Source organism: Lissotriton vulgaris, chromosome 6, assembly GCF_964263255.1.
Source record: "Lissotriton vulgaris chromosome 6, aLisVul1.2, whole genome shotgun sequence".
Taxonomy (NCBI): domain Eukaryota; kingdom Metazoa; phylum Chordata; class Amphibia; order Caudata; family Salamandridae; genus Lissotriton; species Lissotriton vulgaris.
Window position 1 is genome coordinate 381,890,909 of NC_141694.1, and position 18,771 is coordinate 381,909,679.

At 43.4% G+C, this 18,771-nt stretch overlaps 1 protein-coding gene across 4 annotated transcripts in view; it reads left to right on the forward strand.

The window, feature by feature from the left end:
* FBXO25 (F-box protein 25) overlaps positions 1 to 18,771 on the forward strand; it is an 809,765-nt gene that overhangs the window by 367,522 nt on the left and 423,472 nt on the right. For all 4 annotated transcript variants that reach the window (XM_086926400.1, XM_086926402.1, XM_086926401.1 and 1 more), the window contains exon 6: positions 7,973 to 8,066. In XM_086926400.1, coding sequence (XP_086782526.1) covers positions 7,973 to 8,066 — 94 coding nt within the window. The remainder of the gene's footprint in view (positions 1 to 7,972; positions 8,067 to 18,771) is intronic.

An 18,771-nucleotide genomic window follows, 5' to 3' on the forward strand; every position in this document is an offset into this window, starting at 1 on the left:
GCCCTGCTCTCCCATACTTGTATTGAGTACTATTGTGCCTGAGGTGTCACATGACATACTGAACTGTGGCAGTATACTCAAAATACTTGAGGCGTACTCTGCAACAAAACACTTTAAGTCTATATCATATTGAATGATTCAAATCATCCCCAAATCATCCCCAATAGCCCTCAGCCAACGCAACAAAATGTCCTATGCACAGGGGCTAAAAACTGTAGCTTCAAAATGGACCTTTGGTTCCTGGGTTAAGAGTATATACATTGGTGTTATTATCTTAATAGAATGCAAGTTGAGAGGCATTGTCAATTAACGATGCGGAGCCTTAATATCGTTTAAAGATATTTATTGGACGGACACAGAGCAGTCCATTGGCTTCATGAGTGCAAGTCTCCAATTACTGACGACCCTAGAACCCTACTACATTCTACGTGACCATGGCTACACGGCAACAGTTCTGTCTATGGCATCACTACATCTTCCCCCTTCTTGACAACAAATAGCTTAACAAGTAACAAATAACAAAATAGATAAAGAGAAATACATCATTAACATTGTTCAATCAGTCTTTGATGTTTTTTTTTTACCCTTTCTGTTCTTCTAAGAGGAATACAATCATTGACGCCAACCCCTTCTCTATACACTTCATTTGAGGGGATTATACATTTTTGGAAATGTACCCTATTTCTTATTATCACTGTATTCTCATTCTTAGAAGTAACAGCTGAACTCTTCACCTTAGTCACTTCCGAAGGAGACGGGTGAAATCTGCTCATAGACTTTCGTGTCTGATTTTGCCTTGCCAACACCAGATCCCCTATTTCATAGTTTCCTCTGCAAACATACTTCCTTTGTTCCGCATTCTGCTTCATCTATTAATTCATTATCTCATCTGTCTTTGCAATTTGTGTATGTTCTTTAGGAGGTTTCAAAGGCAAACGTGTTTGTCTAGACTGGCCAAACATCAGCTCTGAAGGAGTTTTTCCAGTCGAACCATGCGGCATATTCCTGTAATCACGCAACACTTGGCACACAGCTTGATTCACAGAAATGTCTGTTAATTTTGCTCTTTGCACACTTTTTTTCAATGTGGCCCTCAGTCTTTCCACTATAGCACACCCAAATAATCAAGAAATTTCGAAAATTCCTTTTCATTAAAAGGTGGACCATTATCTATTTTTAAAACTTTGGGTATACCCCAAGGTGGGAAAATGTCATCAAGAATAGGCAGTACCACAGATGCAGAAGTGGATGACACTGTTTTTACGATTGGAAATCTAGAATATTCATCAATGAGGACAAATAAATAACGCCCAGAATCTAGAGGTTCATAAAAATCACATTCTACATCAGACCAAACAGCATCTGTCAACTTAGACATCTTCAATTCTTCGACAGTTCTCGCTCTTCTGGTGCGCTGACAGAAATTACGAGACTGCACAATATCTTCTACTTGACTGTCAAGCCTTGGAAACTGCACTTTTTCTCTTAAGATTTCTTTTTTGTTGCTGATGTTCCTATATGTCTTTCATGAGCAAGATTATTGACGCCTCTTTGTAAACTGCTCGGAATGACTATTCTGTTCCCTCTTATAAAAACACCAGAAATGGCTATTGTCAATTCTGCTTGAACATTTTTGAATGCAAGCACATCTCTATTGCACACTCCTGGTTGAAATTTCATTAACGCAGTGACCTGCTTCCATCCAAGTTTATTATTCTTTTCACTTCTACTAAAGTATTGTCTTTATTAGATTTGTGAATTAATTCTTGTTCAGAGATAACTTCAGGAACTTTTGATTTAATTATGAAGTTTATTTGGTTTTCTATGCCATGCATTTCATTTTTATCCTCATCTGTTGGATGTCTGGACAAGTAATCCGCTGGATTATTTTAAATCATAGTCCATCAACCTCAAACCCCATCTTTCAATCCGAAGAGGTCTTTTCGCTTACGGATTTCCAAAAATAGTCGTGAGAGCCTGGTGATATTTTACTATCACAAATGATTTTCCGTACAAAAATATCATGATAATGCTCACATGCCCAGACTACAGCCAAGCTTTCCTTTTCCGTTTGAGAATATTTTTTTTTCTATACCCGTCAGGCTTCGGCTGGCATGTGAGACCAAAAATCTTGGGGCCTCTTTTCCATGTCTATGCTGAAGCAGAATATCACCTAGTCCCACTGGACTTGCATCTACTACTATTTCTGTGCATACATTTGGTTCAAAATATTTCAAACTTGCTGCTGTTGCTATGTTACTTTTTATTTTCTTAAACGCATCATTGCATTCTTTATTCCAGAGGAATGCCCTGTCCTTTATCATTAGCTGTCTCGGGGGTGAACTGACATTAGCATAATCCTTGATGTAACAGGAACAATAGCTAGCCATTCCTAGAAAAGAGTGTAGTTCTGTTATATCTTTTGGACAAGATATTGCCACTAATGGCGACACTTTTTTGTAATCCGGTCTCATTCCTTTGCTTGAATATATGAACATAAAATGTTAATTCCGCTTTACCTATTTCACACTTTTCAGGGTTCAATGTTAACCCAACTTTCATAAGCTCTTGACAAACTTCTCTTAATGCTTGATCATGTTCACTTTCTGTTTTTCCAAAAACAAGAATTCACTGAAATTCATAGAATTTTTTTATTGGTCTAATAATTTTTTTTATAATATCTTGAAAAATCTCTGGAGCTGAGCATATTCCAAAATTTAGTCTTTTGTAAAGCAAAACCCCATATGTGTTGAAACAGTTGTAATGTATCTTGAATTCTCATCACTTTCCAATTGATGATATCCTTTAGAGAGATCCAATTTCGAGAAAACTGCTGCCCCATTCAAAATACTAATCATGTCGAGGCGCAAATAGGATCGATCAGGAAGCAAGATGGCGTCCTCAAGCTCGGACATGTGAGCTGGCTGCTCCCGGGTGCTCATGCCCACACGCTGAAGTAATGATGATTTAATCGGAAGGAGAAGGAAGCTGGGGGAAAAGTTACTTACAGGAGCCGGACCCTGATTTCTGCCCTGAATATTGGTCCTTTTGGCATGCTGGGCATCGCGGCTGCAGTGATTTCAGCAAGGCTGAGCCACCTACATTCGCACTATTGGAGTGTTTCACTGAGCCAGCGTTGGTATTGCTGCTTGGCTCTTACAGGCTACGGAAGCCGGAGAGGGGAGGATTCTGATATGTTTACAATGCCTTCCAAGACCACGAGAGGGAGGGCTTGTCCTCAAGCGTATACCATCGGAGCCGGAGCTGGGGGACTCAAGATCTCGGCTAGCTCCGCCAGTGGCAGTAATACTGCCAAAAATGACCCAGCTACAATAGGAGAGTAGAAGGTGGAGAATACGGGTAAGCGCATTATCCCGCTTCTGTTTTCCGCTGGCAAGGATAAAAGGAAAGGAATGCACTGCCCCCAGGGCTGGCCATCTGTTGTAGCAACGGGGGCAGGAAAACTACTGACTACAAGAAAACATGGAAGGAGGGAGAAAGACACTGCCCTCAGTGACTTTGCCAGCTCTAATACAGGATCCTTTCTTCTATCTGGGGCGGCTCAAGCGATTAAAGACGCTGTGGGGGGGAGATTGCATGATAGTTCATGTAGTGTTCCCACCCCTGAAAGTGCTCCTAACGTCAATCCCCCGGAGACAAGTCACACCTTAAAAGCTTCAGTGGCTGATAATCACATGTGCAATCTGGCATGGGATCAAAGTGGGATACTTCAAGCTTAAAATCTCCACTGAAGGAGATAGAATCTGGGGGCTATTTCTACTCTTTACCAGATCATTCAAATTCATCAAGCAATGACCTAGAGTCAATATTTAAGGCCCAGGCCATGACCGGTGCGCAGGGTAATGGCAGCAATGATCATAGTAGTGTACATCTGGAGGGCACTGGTGATACATGGATGGTAGCCCTCGGACAGTCCGTTAAAGACTGGATGTTAGAGGTGGCGCCAAGTTGATGCATGGTGGTAATGGTAGCAATGCTTTACAGTGGGACTATTCTTGTTCAACTGACATAGGCACTGATAATGGGCAAAGTCCTGGGACCGATAAAGAAATTCCAGCCAACTCATCAGAAGATATCTCACTAGCCCTGATTTATAAAACTATTATGACTCACTGGGAGGAGACAAGGGTAGAGAGTCAGAGAGCGCAGAGCTCATGTAGAAAATGACAGAACTCAGTGCGACGCATAGCTAAGACCTGTACAGAGTTTACATCCAGGTTTAATGAAGTGGAAGCTCGAATTTCATGTCTCAGAGATGAATTGGTAGCACAAAAGGCTATGACACGCAATTGAATCTAGCTGACCTGGAAAATCGATCCCGTAGAACAATCTCAGAGCTTTGCAAATTCCTCGGGATGGAAGGACAGGATCCTTGCAAGTTCATCATTGACTTGTTCACAGAGGCTTTCCCTGAGCTGACACAGTGGGATTGGCCGAGAGAAGTAGAGAGAGCACATCGCTTCCTGTTTGTCCTCCGCCCTAGATCTGGTCACACCTCAGATAGACCTAGAGCAATTTTGATATCTTTCAATAGCTTTTTGGCTCGGGAAGATGTATATTTGGTGGCAGGTCCTGATACAAAGAGGGCTGGGAAAAGGCTGGGAAAGGGGTGGAGTTCTTCGTTAGACCGGACTTAAGGTCATTTAACTGTCGAAAGCGATGGCAGTCACGTCAGCTTATCGCACCATTTAAGCCCAAAGGGACTCAAGCTTTCCTATTAAATCCAGCAAAATTGAACGTTATATATAAAGATCACACCCGATTCTTTACCTCGGAGGTACTAGCAAAAAAGTTCTACAATCTATGTAAAATATTTCTAACTGGCCCAAGCATCTGATACATCTGCTGGATTGGTTAAAGTCATGTTATTCTGCTTGTGGAATTATAACTATGTGCCTTTTTTTCTCTTACCTTTCTTTATCAGAGGGATTGCAGGATGTTTAGCTGGGACCTGCCACTTCCTTCTCTTTCCTTGTATTATTTCACCCTATGCAGAACTCCTGTTTATATGCATAAAAGGAATTTGGTGACACATGTAACGTTTATGGAATATATTGGACTGTTTGTTGTCTTATTTGTTGTTCTGTGACTCGCATAGGGTGGGGGTTTGTTGCGGGGGGTAAACATCTGGGTGGCGGGAGCTTGTCATCATAGGGTCCATCGGTCCTAAAGCCTCTTTGAAGGGTTGGGGTGGAGGGGCTTTCGGCAGGTAGGGACTCGGGGGAAGGATGGGGTGGATAAATCGGGGTAAAACAGTATTATTAAGCTATTGAGTTTGATAGATTTAATAATTTTTTAGAGAATTGAGCAAGTGATTGCTCCCTTATTTCTTTAATGGCTAGATCTGGACTTCGAATTTGTACTCTAAATTCCTGTGGTCTAAATAATTATAACAAGAGACAAAGGGTTGCCACAGAACTCCGTGTGATTCAGCCCGACTTGGTCTTCATACAAGAAACACGTGTACCTTGGGAAAAGTAAAAAATGTTATCAGAAATTCCTCAATGATTTGGGGGGTGGCGGTTTTCGCTAAACCTGCTGTACAAACATCAAAACGGGTCTTAGTGGAGAAGTTGGGGCGCTGGACTATTTTGGAATGCATTTTAGGGGAAGTAAAGTTCACGCTGTGTACTGTTTATGGTTCCAATCTCGATGAAGCCATCATTCTGGAAAAACTAAATCTAGGACTTGCACTTTGGCCTACTCCTCTGGTATTGTGTGGGAATTTTAATAATAATTGGATTAATTCAGCTTGGTATTCAAGACTATAAAGGAAGGAAGCCCATGGTCTTTAACCCCTTCACTGCGGCGGCTATTACGCCGCAGTGCTAAGGGGGCGGGGCGGCCGCATGCTGGTGACGGAACCGCTCCGTCACCAGCGTCGGTGGCGCTGTGCTTATGACAGAGCGGTTCCGTCACGGCCCGCCCCGCTCAATAGAACGCTCAGCGCAGGCGCGGAATTCGCGCTGCGCATGAGCAGCGAGCGGGCCATGACGGAACCGCTCCGTCATCAGCACAGCGCCACCGCAGCTGATGACGGAGCGGTTCCATCATCAGCAGACAAGGGGTTAAGGCATTATATCACTTATTGATGGATCACAACTTGGTTGATGTTTGGGATTCTCTCTGTATGCCCAATTCCGGGTTCACGTTTTACTCCCACCCCCATCAGAAGCTAGTACATCTTGATTATTTTTTTGTGTCTCCTTTATTATGCACTGGAGCTAAGATAGGAATATTCCCAAGAATTACCTCTGACCCAGCACCAGTAGTTTTAGACATTCCCGCATTGGGCTTTTGTATAACCACCAAGAGCTTTTACCTTTGATAGGAAGCTTCTTCTTGATAATACTTTTATGGATCACACAAAGAAGTGAATTTAGGATTTCCTACAAAAAAATCAGTATTTTACGTTGGTGGGGGTTTTGTGGGATACCCTTAAAGTTTGCTTCAGAGGGTAGGCCCTGATCTGTGGACTGTTTCAACAAAATAAATTTAAACTTGTAGTACAGGAACTGTATACTTTTGCAATCCCCTTTGAATGGTGACTGTTAGTACATGAGGCAAAAAGTTAACTGACCAGTTAGAACAAAAGAACACAGAGCTAGATGACAATATGTCCAATAGTCTGGGTAAACTGTTAGGTGTTAGACAATCCACCTTACAATCATTAGTTAGATTGGAGCTTGGCCTTTCCTCAAGGGCCCATAGATTAGCCTAGCCTTTTTTTGATAAATTATGGGCATATCCAGGTCTTCTCTTGCAACATATTTCTGATGTGAACTTGTTAGTACTTACCCTTGCCAAAGCAGTGGTCTTTCAAGGAACTCTAAATACATGTAAGCTAAATATAATATAGGAATAACTACAGACTGACATGCTGAGGTTTGTGGTTTCAAAGAGCAACTTCAAAATATAGGCATTCTGATTCTCATTTGAGGTACATTTGAAGGCAGGCAGAAGAAGTCAAACAGGTCAGCTTACACCAAACTCCTACATAGACTTGGTGCCTCAGAGGTATTTAGTTCACTTTTGACCCTGTAGTGTCGAGCCTCTTTGTTTGATTCAGCCATATGCAATTATCTTACTACAAAATATGGGTCAGTTATAAAGTCAGATCTGCAGCTCAGGTATTTGCAGGCTGCATCACTGGGTAGAATAAACCAACTTGCATGCATCAAAGACTTCTCAGAGTCTGCCTTAATTAAGGAGAAAAGTGTTGATTCCATCTTTCTGAAAAGCCACATCCTCTCTTGTAAATCTTCCTGGGGTATTGCCTTATGAAGCAAATCAACTGGGTTGGTGCTAGACTAGAAACTTTGTTAAGCTGTTAGGTGTAAAACTATCTGTGTCATCCCTTTGAAGGAGTATTAAGGGTGCTTCATTTCTCTCTTGTGGGATGTCGATGTTTTTCGAAATATTAGACTGTACCAAACTATTTGTGTATTCATGTATATTGGAATGTTATTCTTTTTAATGTGTCCTTATCATTAACTCCAATAGTAATGTACCTTTTTATTTTCTGTAATTCAGGACTGGTTGCATCCATATTGATGCAATTAATAACTGTCTTTTTCTAAATGTGCACAATAAATAATTTCCTTTGGCATGGAAAAATGAATTCTCTTACTTTAACGGTGTTGTACATTTTTGCTGTATCCCTTTGTTCAGTGGTGTGGTGACTCTGGACAATGTCTTGCACTGTAGATAACAAAAAAAACATTTATAATTTGTGATTTTCTTTTTTAACAGATAAGGTATTTCCTTAAATTCACTTCAGACGCAAAACACCAAAGAACCCGGTCTGTGGGGCTGGGCGGAGGCCCACATTGTATTTTGTTTATCAACCAGTATATTTCCGGTAGTGCTGTAGACTATAATAAAAAAAGAGGAGCAGAAAGTGATTTAAACTATAAGATACATATTATCATGGCCTGCATATCTGCTTTAGCTTTTGCAGTTGATTGCAAAGTCGCAGCTGTCATCACTGAGCGGAGCAGCACAAAAGAACTATTTCAATGTCTTGGAGAAAATAGTTCGAAAGGGTAAGAATATTTTCTTATTACATTTTGCTTATTTTGAATTGGTGAATTACTATGCAAAATTAATTAATGGATAATATTGTTCTCTGTCATTAAATCTTCATGATTAACTGCAACCAAATATAGACCTTTGTTCCTGGGTTAAGAGTATATACATTGGTGTCATTCTCCAAATATTACATTTTTGCTTCATGGTTTAAGTGTTTTTCCACTGCGATGGGTCTTTTCTTATTGTTGGATGAGAACGTCTCCTGCTTGATGTTTTGGTGTTTTGACCTGGTCAAATTCCATGTATATGTGGTGTCACACTAATCATAATGTGTATGCAGTGCAATGTGTGTAACTCATATTGTGATCAACTGAGTGAGTCTGAGTAATAGGGGCCAGTGGGATCCATGTTGTATGCCCCTGGACTGGCATAGCCCAAGATGGAGGGTGAGGGCTGTGCTCCCAGCCATTGAAAGAATATTGCCTGCTTTTCTGTAGATAAAAGGTGGAGAGTGAAGTAACCACTCAGAAGAAGAAGTAGATAAAAGTATGTTTATTCCAACCCTAAGGACAAGAAGTTATCTCTTCAAGAGCCAAACTGAATCCGACTCTAGATTCCAATTACAACCAAAACGTAGAACATAGAATACACAAATAGAAGTTCTAACTTCCAAGCTACTTAATCTGATGCATGTTACCCAGAATAAATATATACATAAATACTACAGAGACCCAGACAATGTTGTAGTAGACCTACTGGACATTAAATCCTGACAACTGCAGGAGACTTTTGGCTGACATCTTGGCAACCACTTTCACCTCACCACCCAGAATTGAAACAGGAAATTTCGATGCACAGTGATCTTAGTTTGCTCTTCTTGTGAATAACGATTATGGTGGCACATCGTAGGTCTCTCTAGAAAGCATCTCCTTTGAATTTGCTGCTTTGAACATAGCCAACATGTGGGGGCCAGTCAAGTTAGATATCTTTTATTTATTTTTTTCATCTGTGAGGAAGCTATTTGGTCTGTTTCTCCAGACTACAGTAGTGATAGTGCACCATTAACTTCTTCTATAAGGAGGTCCACACCTCTATGCCATTCTCTATTTGGCCTGAGATATAGGCATGAAGCAAGAGTCGGGTGCATGCTGGGTTGGAGTGGAGCATCTTGTCAGTTTTCAAGTGTTGTAAGGTATTTGAAAACAGAATCTCACAGTGAGCGGGCGGTGGTGCTGCCAGAACCCACTCAAGAAGGCCACTTAACGCAGCATTCCAATCCCACCCAAGCCTGAATTATTTTTTTAAATATATCTCCGGTCTTTTATACATCTGATGTCACCAGGTTCCTTTAGCTGAGGAAAAAGGCTAGTCAGGGAGGTACTGGGAGCAGACCCCACACTGCAGATAGACAGTGTGAGAGGCTTGCAGGAGAATGTCATGCTGCAGAACATTACCTTGAAAGTCAGACCACAATAGGGGCCATTGGCAAGCCTGAGCCAGGTGCACCATGTTTTTTGGGCTTTTCAGAAGAAGGCACAGCCAGTGGATTGCAGATGATGAAGATTTAGACGGCAGCCCTGAAGCATTGTAAATGATTCTGAATAAAAGCACTGCAAAAGCAAATTGGCCCATGTAGCAGGCTGTGCCTATTTTGTCAGCCGATTCCCGAAGCAGTGGGCAGGAGATGCAGGTAGCATCCTGCTTCCTCGCACTAGCAGGGAACCATAAGTACTTATCGGCTAGTCTGAAGGAGGGGTTTGGAGAATTACCATGTGGGTCAACAGGCCTTCCTCTAACATTTTGGCGCTGTGGGGTCTGCTTGTGGCCCCCTTGAAGGTGTGGTCTGCTTTGTTGATTGTTGATGTGTATCCTAGGGATATCTGGATGACAGGGCCTGCTCTGTTAATTTGGTTCACTGCACTTGCCCAGAGCCAACTGGCTTACACCAAGATGCATACTTGGATGCACAGTCCGATGAAGAAGTTAACCCCAACTATTCATATAGATGGGGGCTCATGTAACACGTTGGCAGAGGGTGGTCATGCAGACACTGATTGTTTTGGGCCCAAACCTTGGACTGGTGTGATTTTGTACATGTTATGTATTTGCCGCATTTGGGCCATGTTGGCAGATATGAACCAATGAAGTCATGGGGGAGGGAAAGATAGTTTAAAAATAAAAAAAAGCTGTAAACCAAATAAAGCTCATAACGTCGAGCATTGTTAAGATAACTGCCAGAGAAGACAAGGAATGACAATCCCAACCAGGGCGTATTTGATTGCCAAGTGTCTTGCTGTAACAGAGATAGGCACGTACTTACTTCGTCAAAGGTCCATCCTCGTATGAGACCTACTTTGTGCTCTACTCCCCTGCTTGTCCTGTATACGAGTGCGTCTCCGTACATTAAATACCCACTTCACAGGCACGAGCGGACCACTGGGGCTGTTGGCCCCTCCCTGGTAAATCTCAGGAGCTGTACTGTAATAGGATGAGCGTTGGGGGCTCGGTTCGGTATCAGAGGAGACGTGACTTAGCTCAGGAACTGTCAATTTCACAGGCGTATTCTAGATAACGTGGTAATGGAGGAGTAGACCTTCCATACCGTAACCTCTGCGCATGTCGCTGGGTTATGTATTTGCTGCAGTTGGGCCATGTCAGAAGATATGAACCAATACAGTTATGGGGGAGGGGAATATAGTTGAAAAACAAAACGCAAAACAAGCTGTAAATCAAATAAAGCTGTTGCAGGAAGTGATGGCGACCGCTAGATTGCTTGCCCCCCTCACGGAGGGAAATGGAGCTTGGAAAATGTTTATATTATAATAACTTATTATAGCGCAATGACTCATCCTCGTAAGGGTAACTGTGCTTGGATAGCAGAGTGGTTACCCATGAGCCATTAAAATAGTCAGGTCTTCAAATTTCTTTTAAAACTTGAAAAACCGGGACATGCCCTAATGTGGAAGGGGAACTACCACCGTATTTAAGGAGCTGGTTACTTGATCTGATGTTTCTTTAAGGAAGATAGGGGAATAGTTTATCCTGTAGATATCTTGATCCTGTCTGTACCTGACCTCGCTTTGAAAGTCAGAAAAAGTAGTTTAAAGATTGCCCTTTTCCTTACAGGTAACCAATGAATGGTCTTGAGCAGAGGAACAGACTGGGTGCCCAGTGGCAATTAACTTACCAATCGGCAGCTGTATTTTGCACCACCTGTAGTTTTGATAGAAAGGATTCATTGGATGCTGTGAGTAACGCATTTCCAAAGTTTACAGGCTGATTATAAGTGCCTCCACTAGGGTCTTCTGGTAGGATACCGGTAGCCATTGAAATAGTTTCCTAAGGAGGCTCATTGCCCCAAAACACTAGCCACAATTGGCTATAACTTGCTCCTTCATCGATAGTTCGTTATCTATCTAAATTTCTTGCTGTGTTTTTTGGTAGGACAGCCGTGCCAAGCTCTGAAGGCCACCAGTCCATTGTCCAGAGGGACTGCGCCTTTCCAAACAGTATAATCTCAGTCTTCAGCCCTTTCAATTGAAGGCAATTTTGTGACATCCAGGTGGCAATATTTCTCATGCAAGTATTGAAATGAGTTTTAACATTCACTAACTCTGGTCCGAGGGCGATGACCAGTTGAGTATCATCTGCATACAAAAATATTTCAAAGCCATAGAGATTGATTAACTGAGCCAGGAGAGAGACATGGATATTAAAAAGTGTGGGGGCTCAGAGCCGATACACGAGGCACTTCCCCTCCTAATGCCGGAGTCTTGGATTGAAAAGGACTAGGCATAATTTTTTGGGTCCTATCCTTAAGAAAGTCTATTAGCCAATTAATTACTGTACCATGTATACCCATCTGGAACAGGCGTTGGATCAAGATAGAATGAGATACAGTATTGAGTACAGCTTACAGGTCAATGAGAACCAGCATCGCTGGTGTGCCTGCATCCAAAGAAAGGCTAAGCGAGTCGACTACTGCTACAAGAGTGTTTTTTGTGATATGAGCCAGACGAAAAACGAATTGGGAGGAATCGAGTAAAATATGTGTTTCTAGATATAAAGAACGTTATCCGTTGACATGAGATTCCAAAAGCTTGCCAATTGAGAGCAACAGGGAGATAGGACGGTAACTTGATACGGATACTAAAAAAGGCCTGTTCCCTACTATTGGAGATGAAAGGTATCTCACAATCATTAGCCTGGAAGAATGAGTAGCTGATAATGCAACTTGACTAGATGTTGGAGTGCTGAATCTGATATTGAGCTTAGGAAGCAGACAGCTACTGAAAACCTTCTAAAGATAGAAAAAATGTTGGAGATTATCTGATCAGTAAATGAAGACCTAGAAGCACTCTATTTATGTTTCAAGTGGTCTAAATCCTTATTGAGAACACTTGAAAAATATCTAGAGTGCATATGTTTGACCTGGGTGAGAGAGATAACTTCTCTACCATGTTTGGCATAGAAATAACACATTCATCCTTAGGCCCAGATTGCCACCAGGAGCATTTAAAATGCCCATATTAGCAAGGCGTCTTAATTCCGACGCGTGTCGCTATATTACACTTTGCCAGAGATGAGGATAAGATACAACACCAGGGCAAAACCAGCCTCTACACCGATTTCACCAATGCTGTGCACAAGGCCAAGAGTGCATTTACTAATGTCAAGAAGAAACCAAACTCATATGAGGTCCCGCGTGGCATGTCATTTTCATCTCTATTGCATGTACCCTGAAATGATACATTCTTTGTTTTTATCCCCCCTCACCCCACACCAAGAGACGTACAGGTTATGGGTGCAGCGTATGGGAAAGGGAACGAAAGACAGGGCAGACAGCGGACAGGGATGGCCAAAATCCCATCTCGAGACCCGTAGACGCTGCTGATGTTGAGTGATTGATTTCAAGAATGCCTATTGAAGTCTATTGTTTTCATCTGATAACTTTCAAGCCTATATGTGATCATCCATAAAGAGTTCTTGTGGGATCAGACAATATTTTGGTATTTATGGACCTTTTAATAGTAGGAGAGAGTTACTTACAGCGATAGCCTAAATATAGGCAGTGGGGGTGGCTGGGTTCCACTCCTCACCTAATTATGTGTATTGCAAGCATTGGGAGATCAGTTTTAAGTTTGTTCTGTAGTTTGAGATTATTTATTGGATGCTGGATCAGTGCAGGCAGGGGGCAAGGATGGTGGTTAATTGTTGTTTGCAATGACATGTTCTCCGTGCATATGTGGAGTTCCCACTAATGAAAATGAAGACAGAACTGCTAATTGCACACCAAATACATGGTAAGTGCCTGGATACACTCATGAGTGATTAGTGTGCTTTATAACTCGGCATACCATACCATACTGCCTGTAATGAATAACCACTCGAAACCCTTATTTAGAGATGACAGACTAGAAAACTAAACACAAATGTGTCAGATGAGCTGCCCACTGTATTACCAGTGCATTAAGCCTTTGGCGCTTGTAATGCAGTGCACAGGCTATCCATTGTGCTATAACTGAGTATCCCCTCTTCCAAACTCTAAATTAAGCCCTAAATCTTTTGGTTTTTTTCCTGAATTGTTAGAGACCTCAATAACCTACATTAGGCTAGATACCTTAACAGATATATGGTAGACATAGCATTACTGTAAGAAACTACTTGCCAGCCTCACTTTGTCTCCAAGTCAGGAAATAGTAAATTCCTTGCCTCATGCAGTACCTTAAACAGAAGGGGGGTGGAAGGGTTTGCAATACTCCGCTGAAAGGAATACACGTCCCTGACACTTACCAACCTCTGTAGACTGGATGTTGGCACTCTGATACTTATAAACTACATCCTAGGCATTTGGAGACTGCATAAAGCAAGAACAGGACTTTAACGTAGTTCTAAATCCTTCACTTGACGTATTCCAATATTCCCCCTGCCCTGTGAGTTTGGCTGTTAGGTCCTTGCTGCATGGCATGGAAGTTTTAGAGCTGATGGATATTTGGGGGATGCTGAATGGTCTGGCTATGGCATTCTCATTTTGCTCTACTTTGAAGAACACAGTGGCCCTCAGAGATTAGAGTAAAATTCAACTCAGACAAGACAGAAGTCTTGTTTATAGCTGATCGGAATGCCCCTGCAATACTCTCCGCTTTTTTTTTCCGCTAGTGCAATTGAACCCTTCTCCCACTCTAGTTGCCACATTCTGTAATCCTGAACTCCCACCTCTCTTAAAACAAGAAGGCCAATCATTTGTTCTCCATGTCTGTTCACTAGATGATACTGTTAGGTAAAACTCATCAATCACTTCCTCCTGAAACTCGTCCTTTTGTGGTGTTGGTGACAATTCTCAGCTTGCTTGATCATTGCAACTCCTTGCTCTTGGTTCTTGAATCTATTGCAACGCATTCAAAGTGCTACTGCTAGACTTGCCCTATAATGGCCTTGTGATCCTAATGCCCCCTGTGCTCTAAATACCTTCCATTGATTTGTATTTCCAAGAGAATCCCCTTTAAGTCCCTTCATATAGTTGTTTGTGGTTTTCATTATTTTGCCACGAAGTTCCTAAAGCATAAGTTTCGACAATATCTCCCTTCATGCCAGCTAATGTCATTGGATTCCCATATTTTTGTGTTCTAGAGGTTTTATCTTTTCAGACTAGGCTGGCGTGCCTTTTCGCCTGCATCACCTGAATTCTGGTATTCTTTCCGCTTCAGTTGCAAACTTTGAACCAATTGTTGCTTTTTTGGAAAGCTTTGACAGCCTGGCTTTTTTCACAGTAGTGTCAGACTGATTTTTATTCCTTACATATTTGCAGTCAACCTTGTTTCCTTCAAAGGGGAAGGCCCAGTAGTGTGGGACCCTTGGCCAAAAACAAAGAGGTTGATAAACTGCGTGTTCACCGCGGACTCCGGCTGGTGCCACAGAGAACACACTTTGCAACTAAGGCACCTGAAAGTTAGTGACCAGCTGGACACCTGCAGTGAGTGGGAATGAGGGGAAGAGACCTGACAGGCCACAAGGGGAACTGTACCCCTTTGGTTGGCAGTGGCGAAGACCCCCTCTACACAGCCTAAGTTGTGCTGCTTGCAGCAAGCCAGATCATAGCAGGGAAGACCACATGGCGATGAAGAGCCGGGCTCAGCCCTCCAGATGAAAATCGAGAAGTATGCCCAGTCCAGGCCAAAGCCCCATGCCGCAGCTGTAGAGGATCGTCAAAGCTGGCCCCAACAGATGAAGAGTCCCCAACTTTGCAAGACATCATGGCGACAAATCAGGGCTCAAGATGTCCTTGGAAGGCAAGATAGACTCTGTAACAGCGGAGGTGACGTTAATGTATGCTGATCTGTGAAATCTCTTTAACTCTGGTTAAAGAGGCTGAAGACTCCATTGCAGCACTCCAGACGGAAACAAGGGCACTACAAGACCAGGTGGGAGATCTGAAAGAAACAGCGAGGGTGTTGGAAACAAGAGTAGAGGACTCTGAAGGACGATCTAGACATAATAATGTCCACATTTTTGAAGTCCTAGAGAGCAGAGGGTCCAGCAGTGGGCCTGATCTTTGAAGACCTAATACTCCAGCACTTACAGCCCCGGGGCCTCTCAAAATATTTCTCTGTGGAGCAGGCCCATCAAGTCCCAGGGGCGTCACCAAGACCGGGTGCCCATCATAGTCCGTATTTTCAATTACAGAGATAGAGATGTTATTTTGAAGTCGGCGCACAGTGCCCCTCCGGTTAAATGGGAGAATAGCACCATCACTTCCTTTCCGGACTTTACTGTATGTGTTCAGAAGATAAGGTGTTCTTTCCTGGAAGTTAAAAAGGTCTTGAGAGCTAGAGAACTGAAATATGCAATACTGTTTCCAGCTAGACTATGAGTGGTGGCTGAGGACAAAACCTGGCTCTTTGACACGCCTGAAGAAGTATGGATTTGGCTGGATGGATGGTGTACAGACAAAAAATCTAGGGGGATTAGAAATAAAGAGAGGGCCGGTCTGCAGACCAAGGGGCCTTGCTGAGACACTGTGGTAGAACATAGAGGTGGACAATATTATTAGACATCCGCAACATCCTGAGCAGATACCTTAACTAGGTTGGCACAGGCAATTGTCCCGAGGCGATGGACACATGGTGCAATAAGCTGTTTCTGGGGAGATCCCCAGGGAGACTGGGTGTACATGGCTTCACAAGATTGTACCCAGAAGGGGTGCCCCGGAGAGACTGTTGCAGGTATATGTTTGCCTACAAGAGCACAGATGTGCCAATGAATTCAACTAATTGGTTTGAGGGGTCGGTAGTAGGCAGGTGGTTCAGGTACAAGCTTCCCACATGTTAAAACACAAGAAAGGGATCAAAGGCGCTCTGAATAATTGGAGGTGGGAGATGGGCAATTTGAAGTCCGTTGTGCAGTTAGGTAGGGATGGAGGAATATAACTGGAGTTTTTATGAGTTGTTTGTGTTTGTTACTACTAGACACTACCTAATAGACATATGGTCTGACATGGCGTTTCCCGAGCATCCCGTCTCAGATAGCACATGGTGCTACAGGGTCAGTGATAACATTGAGGGTGCTTCTGATCCTCCTGATTTCCTAGAGGGAGATGAGAAGTCACCTTACCATTAGACAAATTCCAACACCTAGTGAGGGTGACATCTTTAAGTCTGAACAGAATGTTAAAGATACTTTCCTGGAATGAGAATGGCTTTGGTGACAAAATAAAAAGAGGGGTGGTCCTGCAATATTTGAAAAGACACTCACCAAAAGTGGCCCTGTTGCAGGAGAGACAACTTCAGGGTATGAAATATGGGGTGCTGAACAGGTGGGGGCACAAAGTGTTGGCACACACAGGATACACTAAAGACATCAGGGGAGTAGGCATTCACATGCGCTCTTCTTTCCCCTTTATGATCCAGAAGGTCACACATGACATCCAGGGATGCATTATTGCGGTCACGGGGCATTGGGAAGTTTCAGCTCTTCAACTTAATTTCGCTTTATATTCCTCCGAGACTACAGTCTCCAGTACTACCGGAGGTGGGAGACCTACTCCTGGCACTCCCTGAGGGTAGGGTGATAGTAGAGACTGCAAGGTGGCCCTCTCACCCATGATTGACCAATAGCCCTCACACCAGCAGGAACATTTGGTAACTACAGTGGGGATCTTTGTATCAGCAGTGGGTCTACGAGACACCTGGAGTGCACTCATCCACATGGCACATAAGTGCACCTTTCATTCAGGGGCACACAGCAGTCTATCATGTATCGACTACATTCTCATTTTGGCCCATCAACTTCCCTGGTTTTGCGATGCTCATCATCTGGCCTGGGGGGGTGTGTGTCTGTCTGTGTGTCTGTCTGTGTGTCTCGAGATGAACTCAGCCCACCCAGGTGAGTTTGGGAGGGATTAACCCCTGGTATCTTAAAGTGCTCAATATCCGAAAAAAGTTCCAAGATGCTACATACCACAATATCCTAGAAAATGAAGGGACGGTGGACTCGGCCTGTACACTCTTGAAGGAATTTCAGCAGTAATTAGAGGACAGGGCATTTCTCTAGTAGCTGGACATGAAAAAGAGAAAAGGTCAATGTTCGATGCAATAGAACAAGAACTCCAGGACATGGAGACTCTCTTGATCTCAGAGGATTGTGAGTCAGTAAGACCAGGCCTGGCACTCAAGCGGTGTAAGTTTAAAGAGGTGTCCGAAGATGCGGTGAGGGCCAGATACTGTGCTACACAGCATAACCTCTACGAGGTAGGGGATAGAGCAGGCAAACTTCTTGCATGGTTAGGTAAGCGGACAACAGCATCAAGATGACTGTATCAGGTTAAAGGGAGGGGTGGTTTCAGAGTCCAAGAGGGAAAAAGCATATTGTATGCAGTCTCTGACTATTACACGTGTCTCTTGCTTCCACTGCCTCAATTGAGCTGCTGGCAACTCTCCAGGTGCCCGGCCTCTGGCCCGAGGGCAGAGATCTCCTGGAACAGGAGCTGACAAAGGCCGTGTTTGATCAGGCCATCCTGGCTCTAAGTTCCTGGGAAGGCAGAAGGCCTGAATGGTCTACCTATTGAGCTGTACAAGATCACAGCAACAAAACTAGCACCCTCCTCCTGCATATGTTTCGCGAGAGCTGTGAGGTAGGAGTACTTCCAAGAGACCAAAGAATAGCCAATAAAGTGGTGATGCACAAGGAGGGCCAACCTCCAGACAAGTGCTAATCTTCCTTTTAAATGCAGAAATAAAATTATTGGTAAACCTGCTCGCTACCTGCCTAACCCAAGATATACAGTCATTGGTTCACCCTGACTAGTCCAGCTTTGTGCCAGGGCGTAACACAGTGCTCAACATTAGGAGACTATATGCGGCCTGGGCAAGCGGCTGACAACCGTGAAGATGCAGCAGTGATGTCCCTGGATGTGCAGTTGGCATTCAACACGGTTGAATGTACCCTTCTTGCATGCAGTGTTGGAAAAACAGGGCTTCGGACAGTGATTTTTAAGCTTGGATTAAACTCCAGTATTCTGATCCGCTGGCTCAAGTGTCGGTAAATGGTGGCATGTTGAGGGTCTTTCCGTTACACCGAGGGACGAGGCAGGGTTTTTCCCTCTCCCTGCTTCTTTGTGCGCTGGTGCTGCAACCATTGGCAGTGTGAATACGAGGTGACCCTTTGATATGAGAGTTGTGCTGGTCCACGGAGTGGCAGGATAGGATCTCCCTCTTCGCCGAC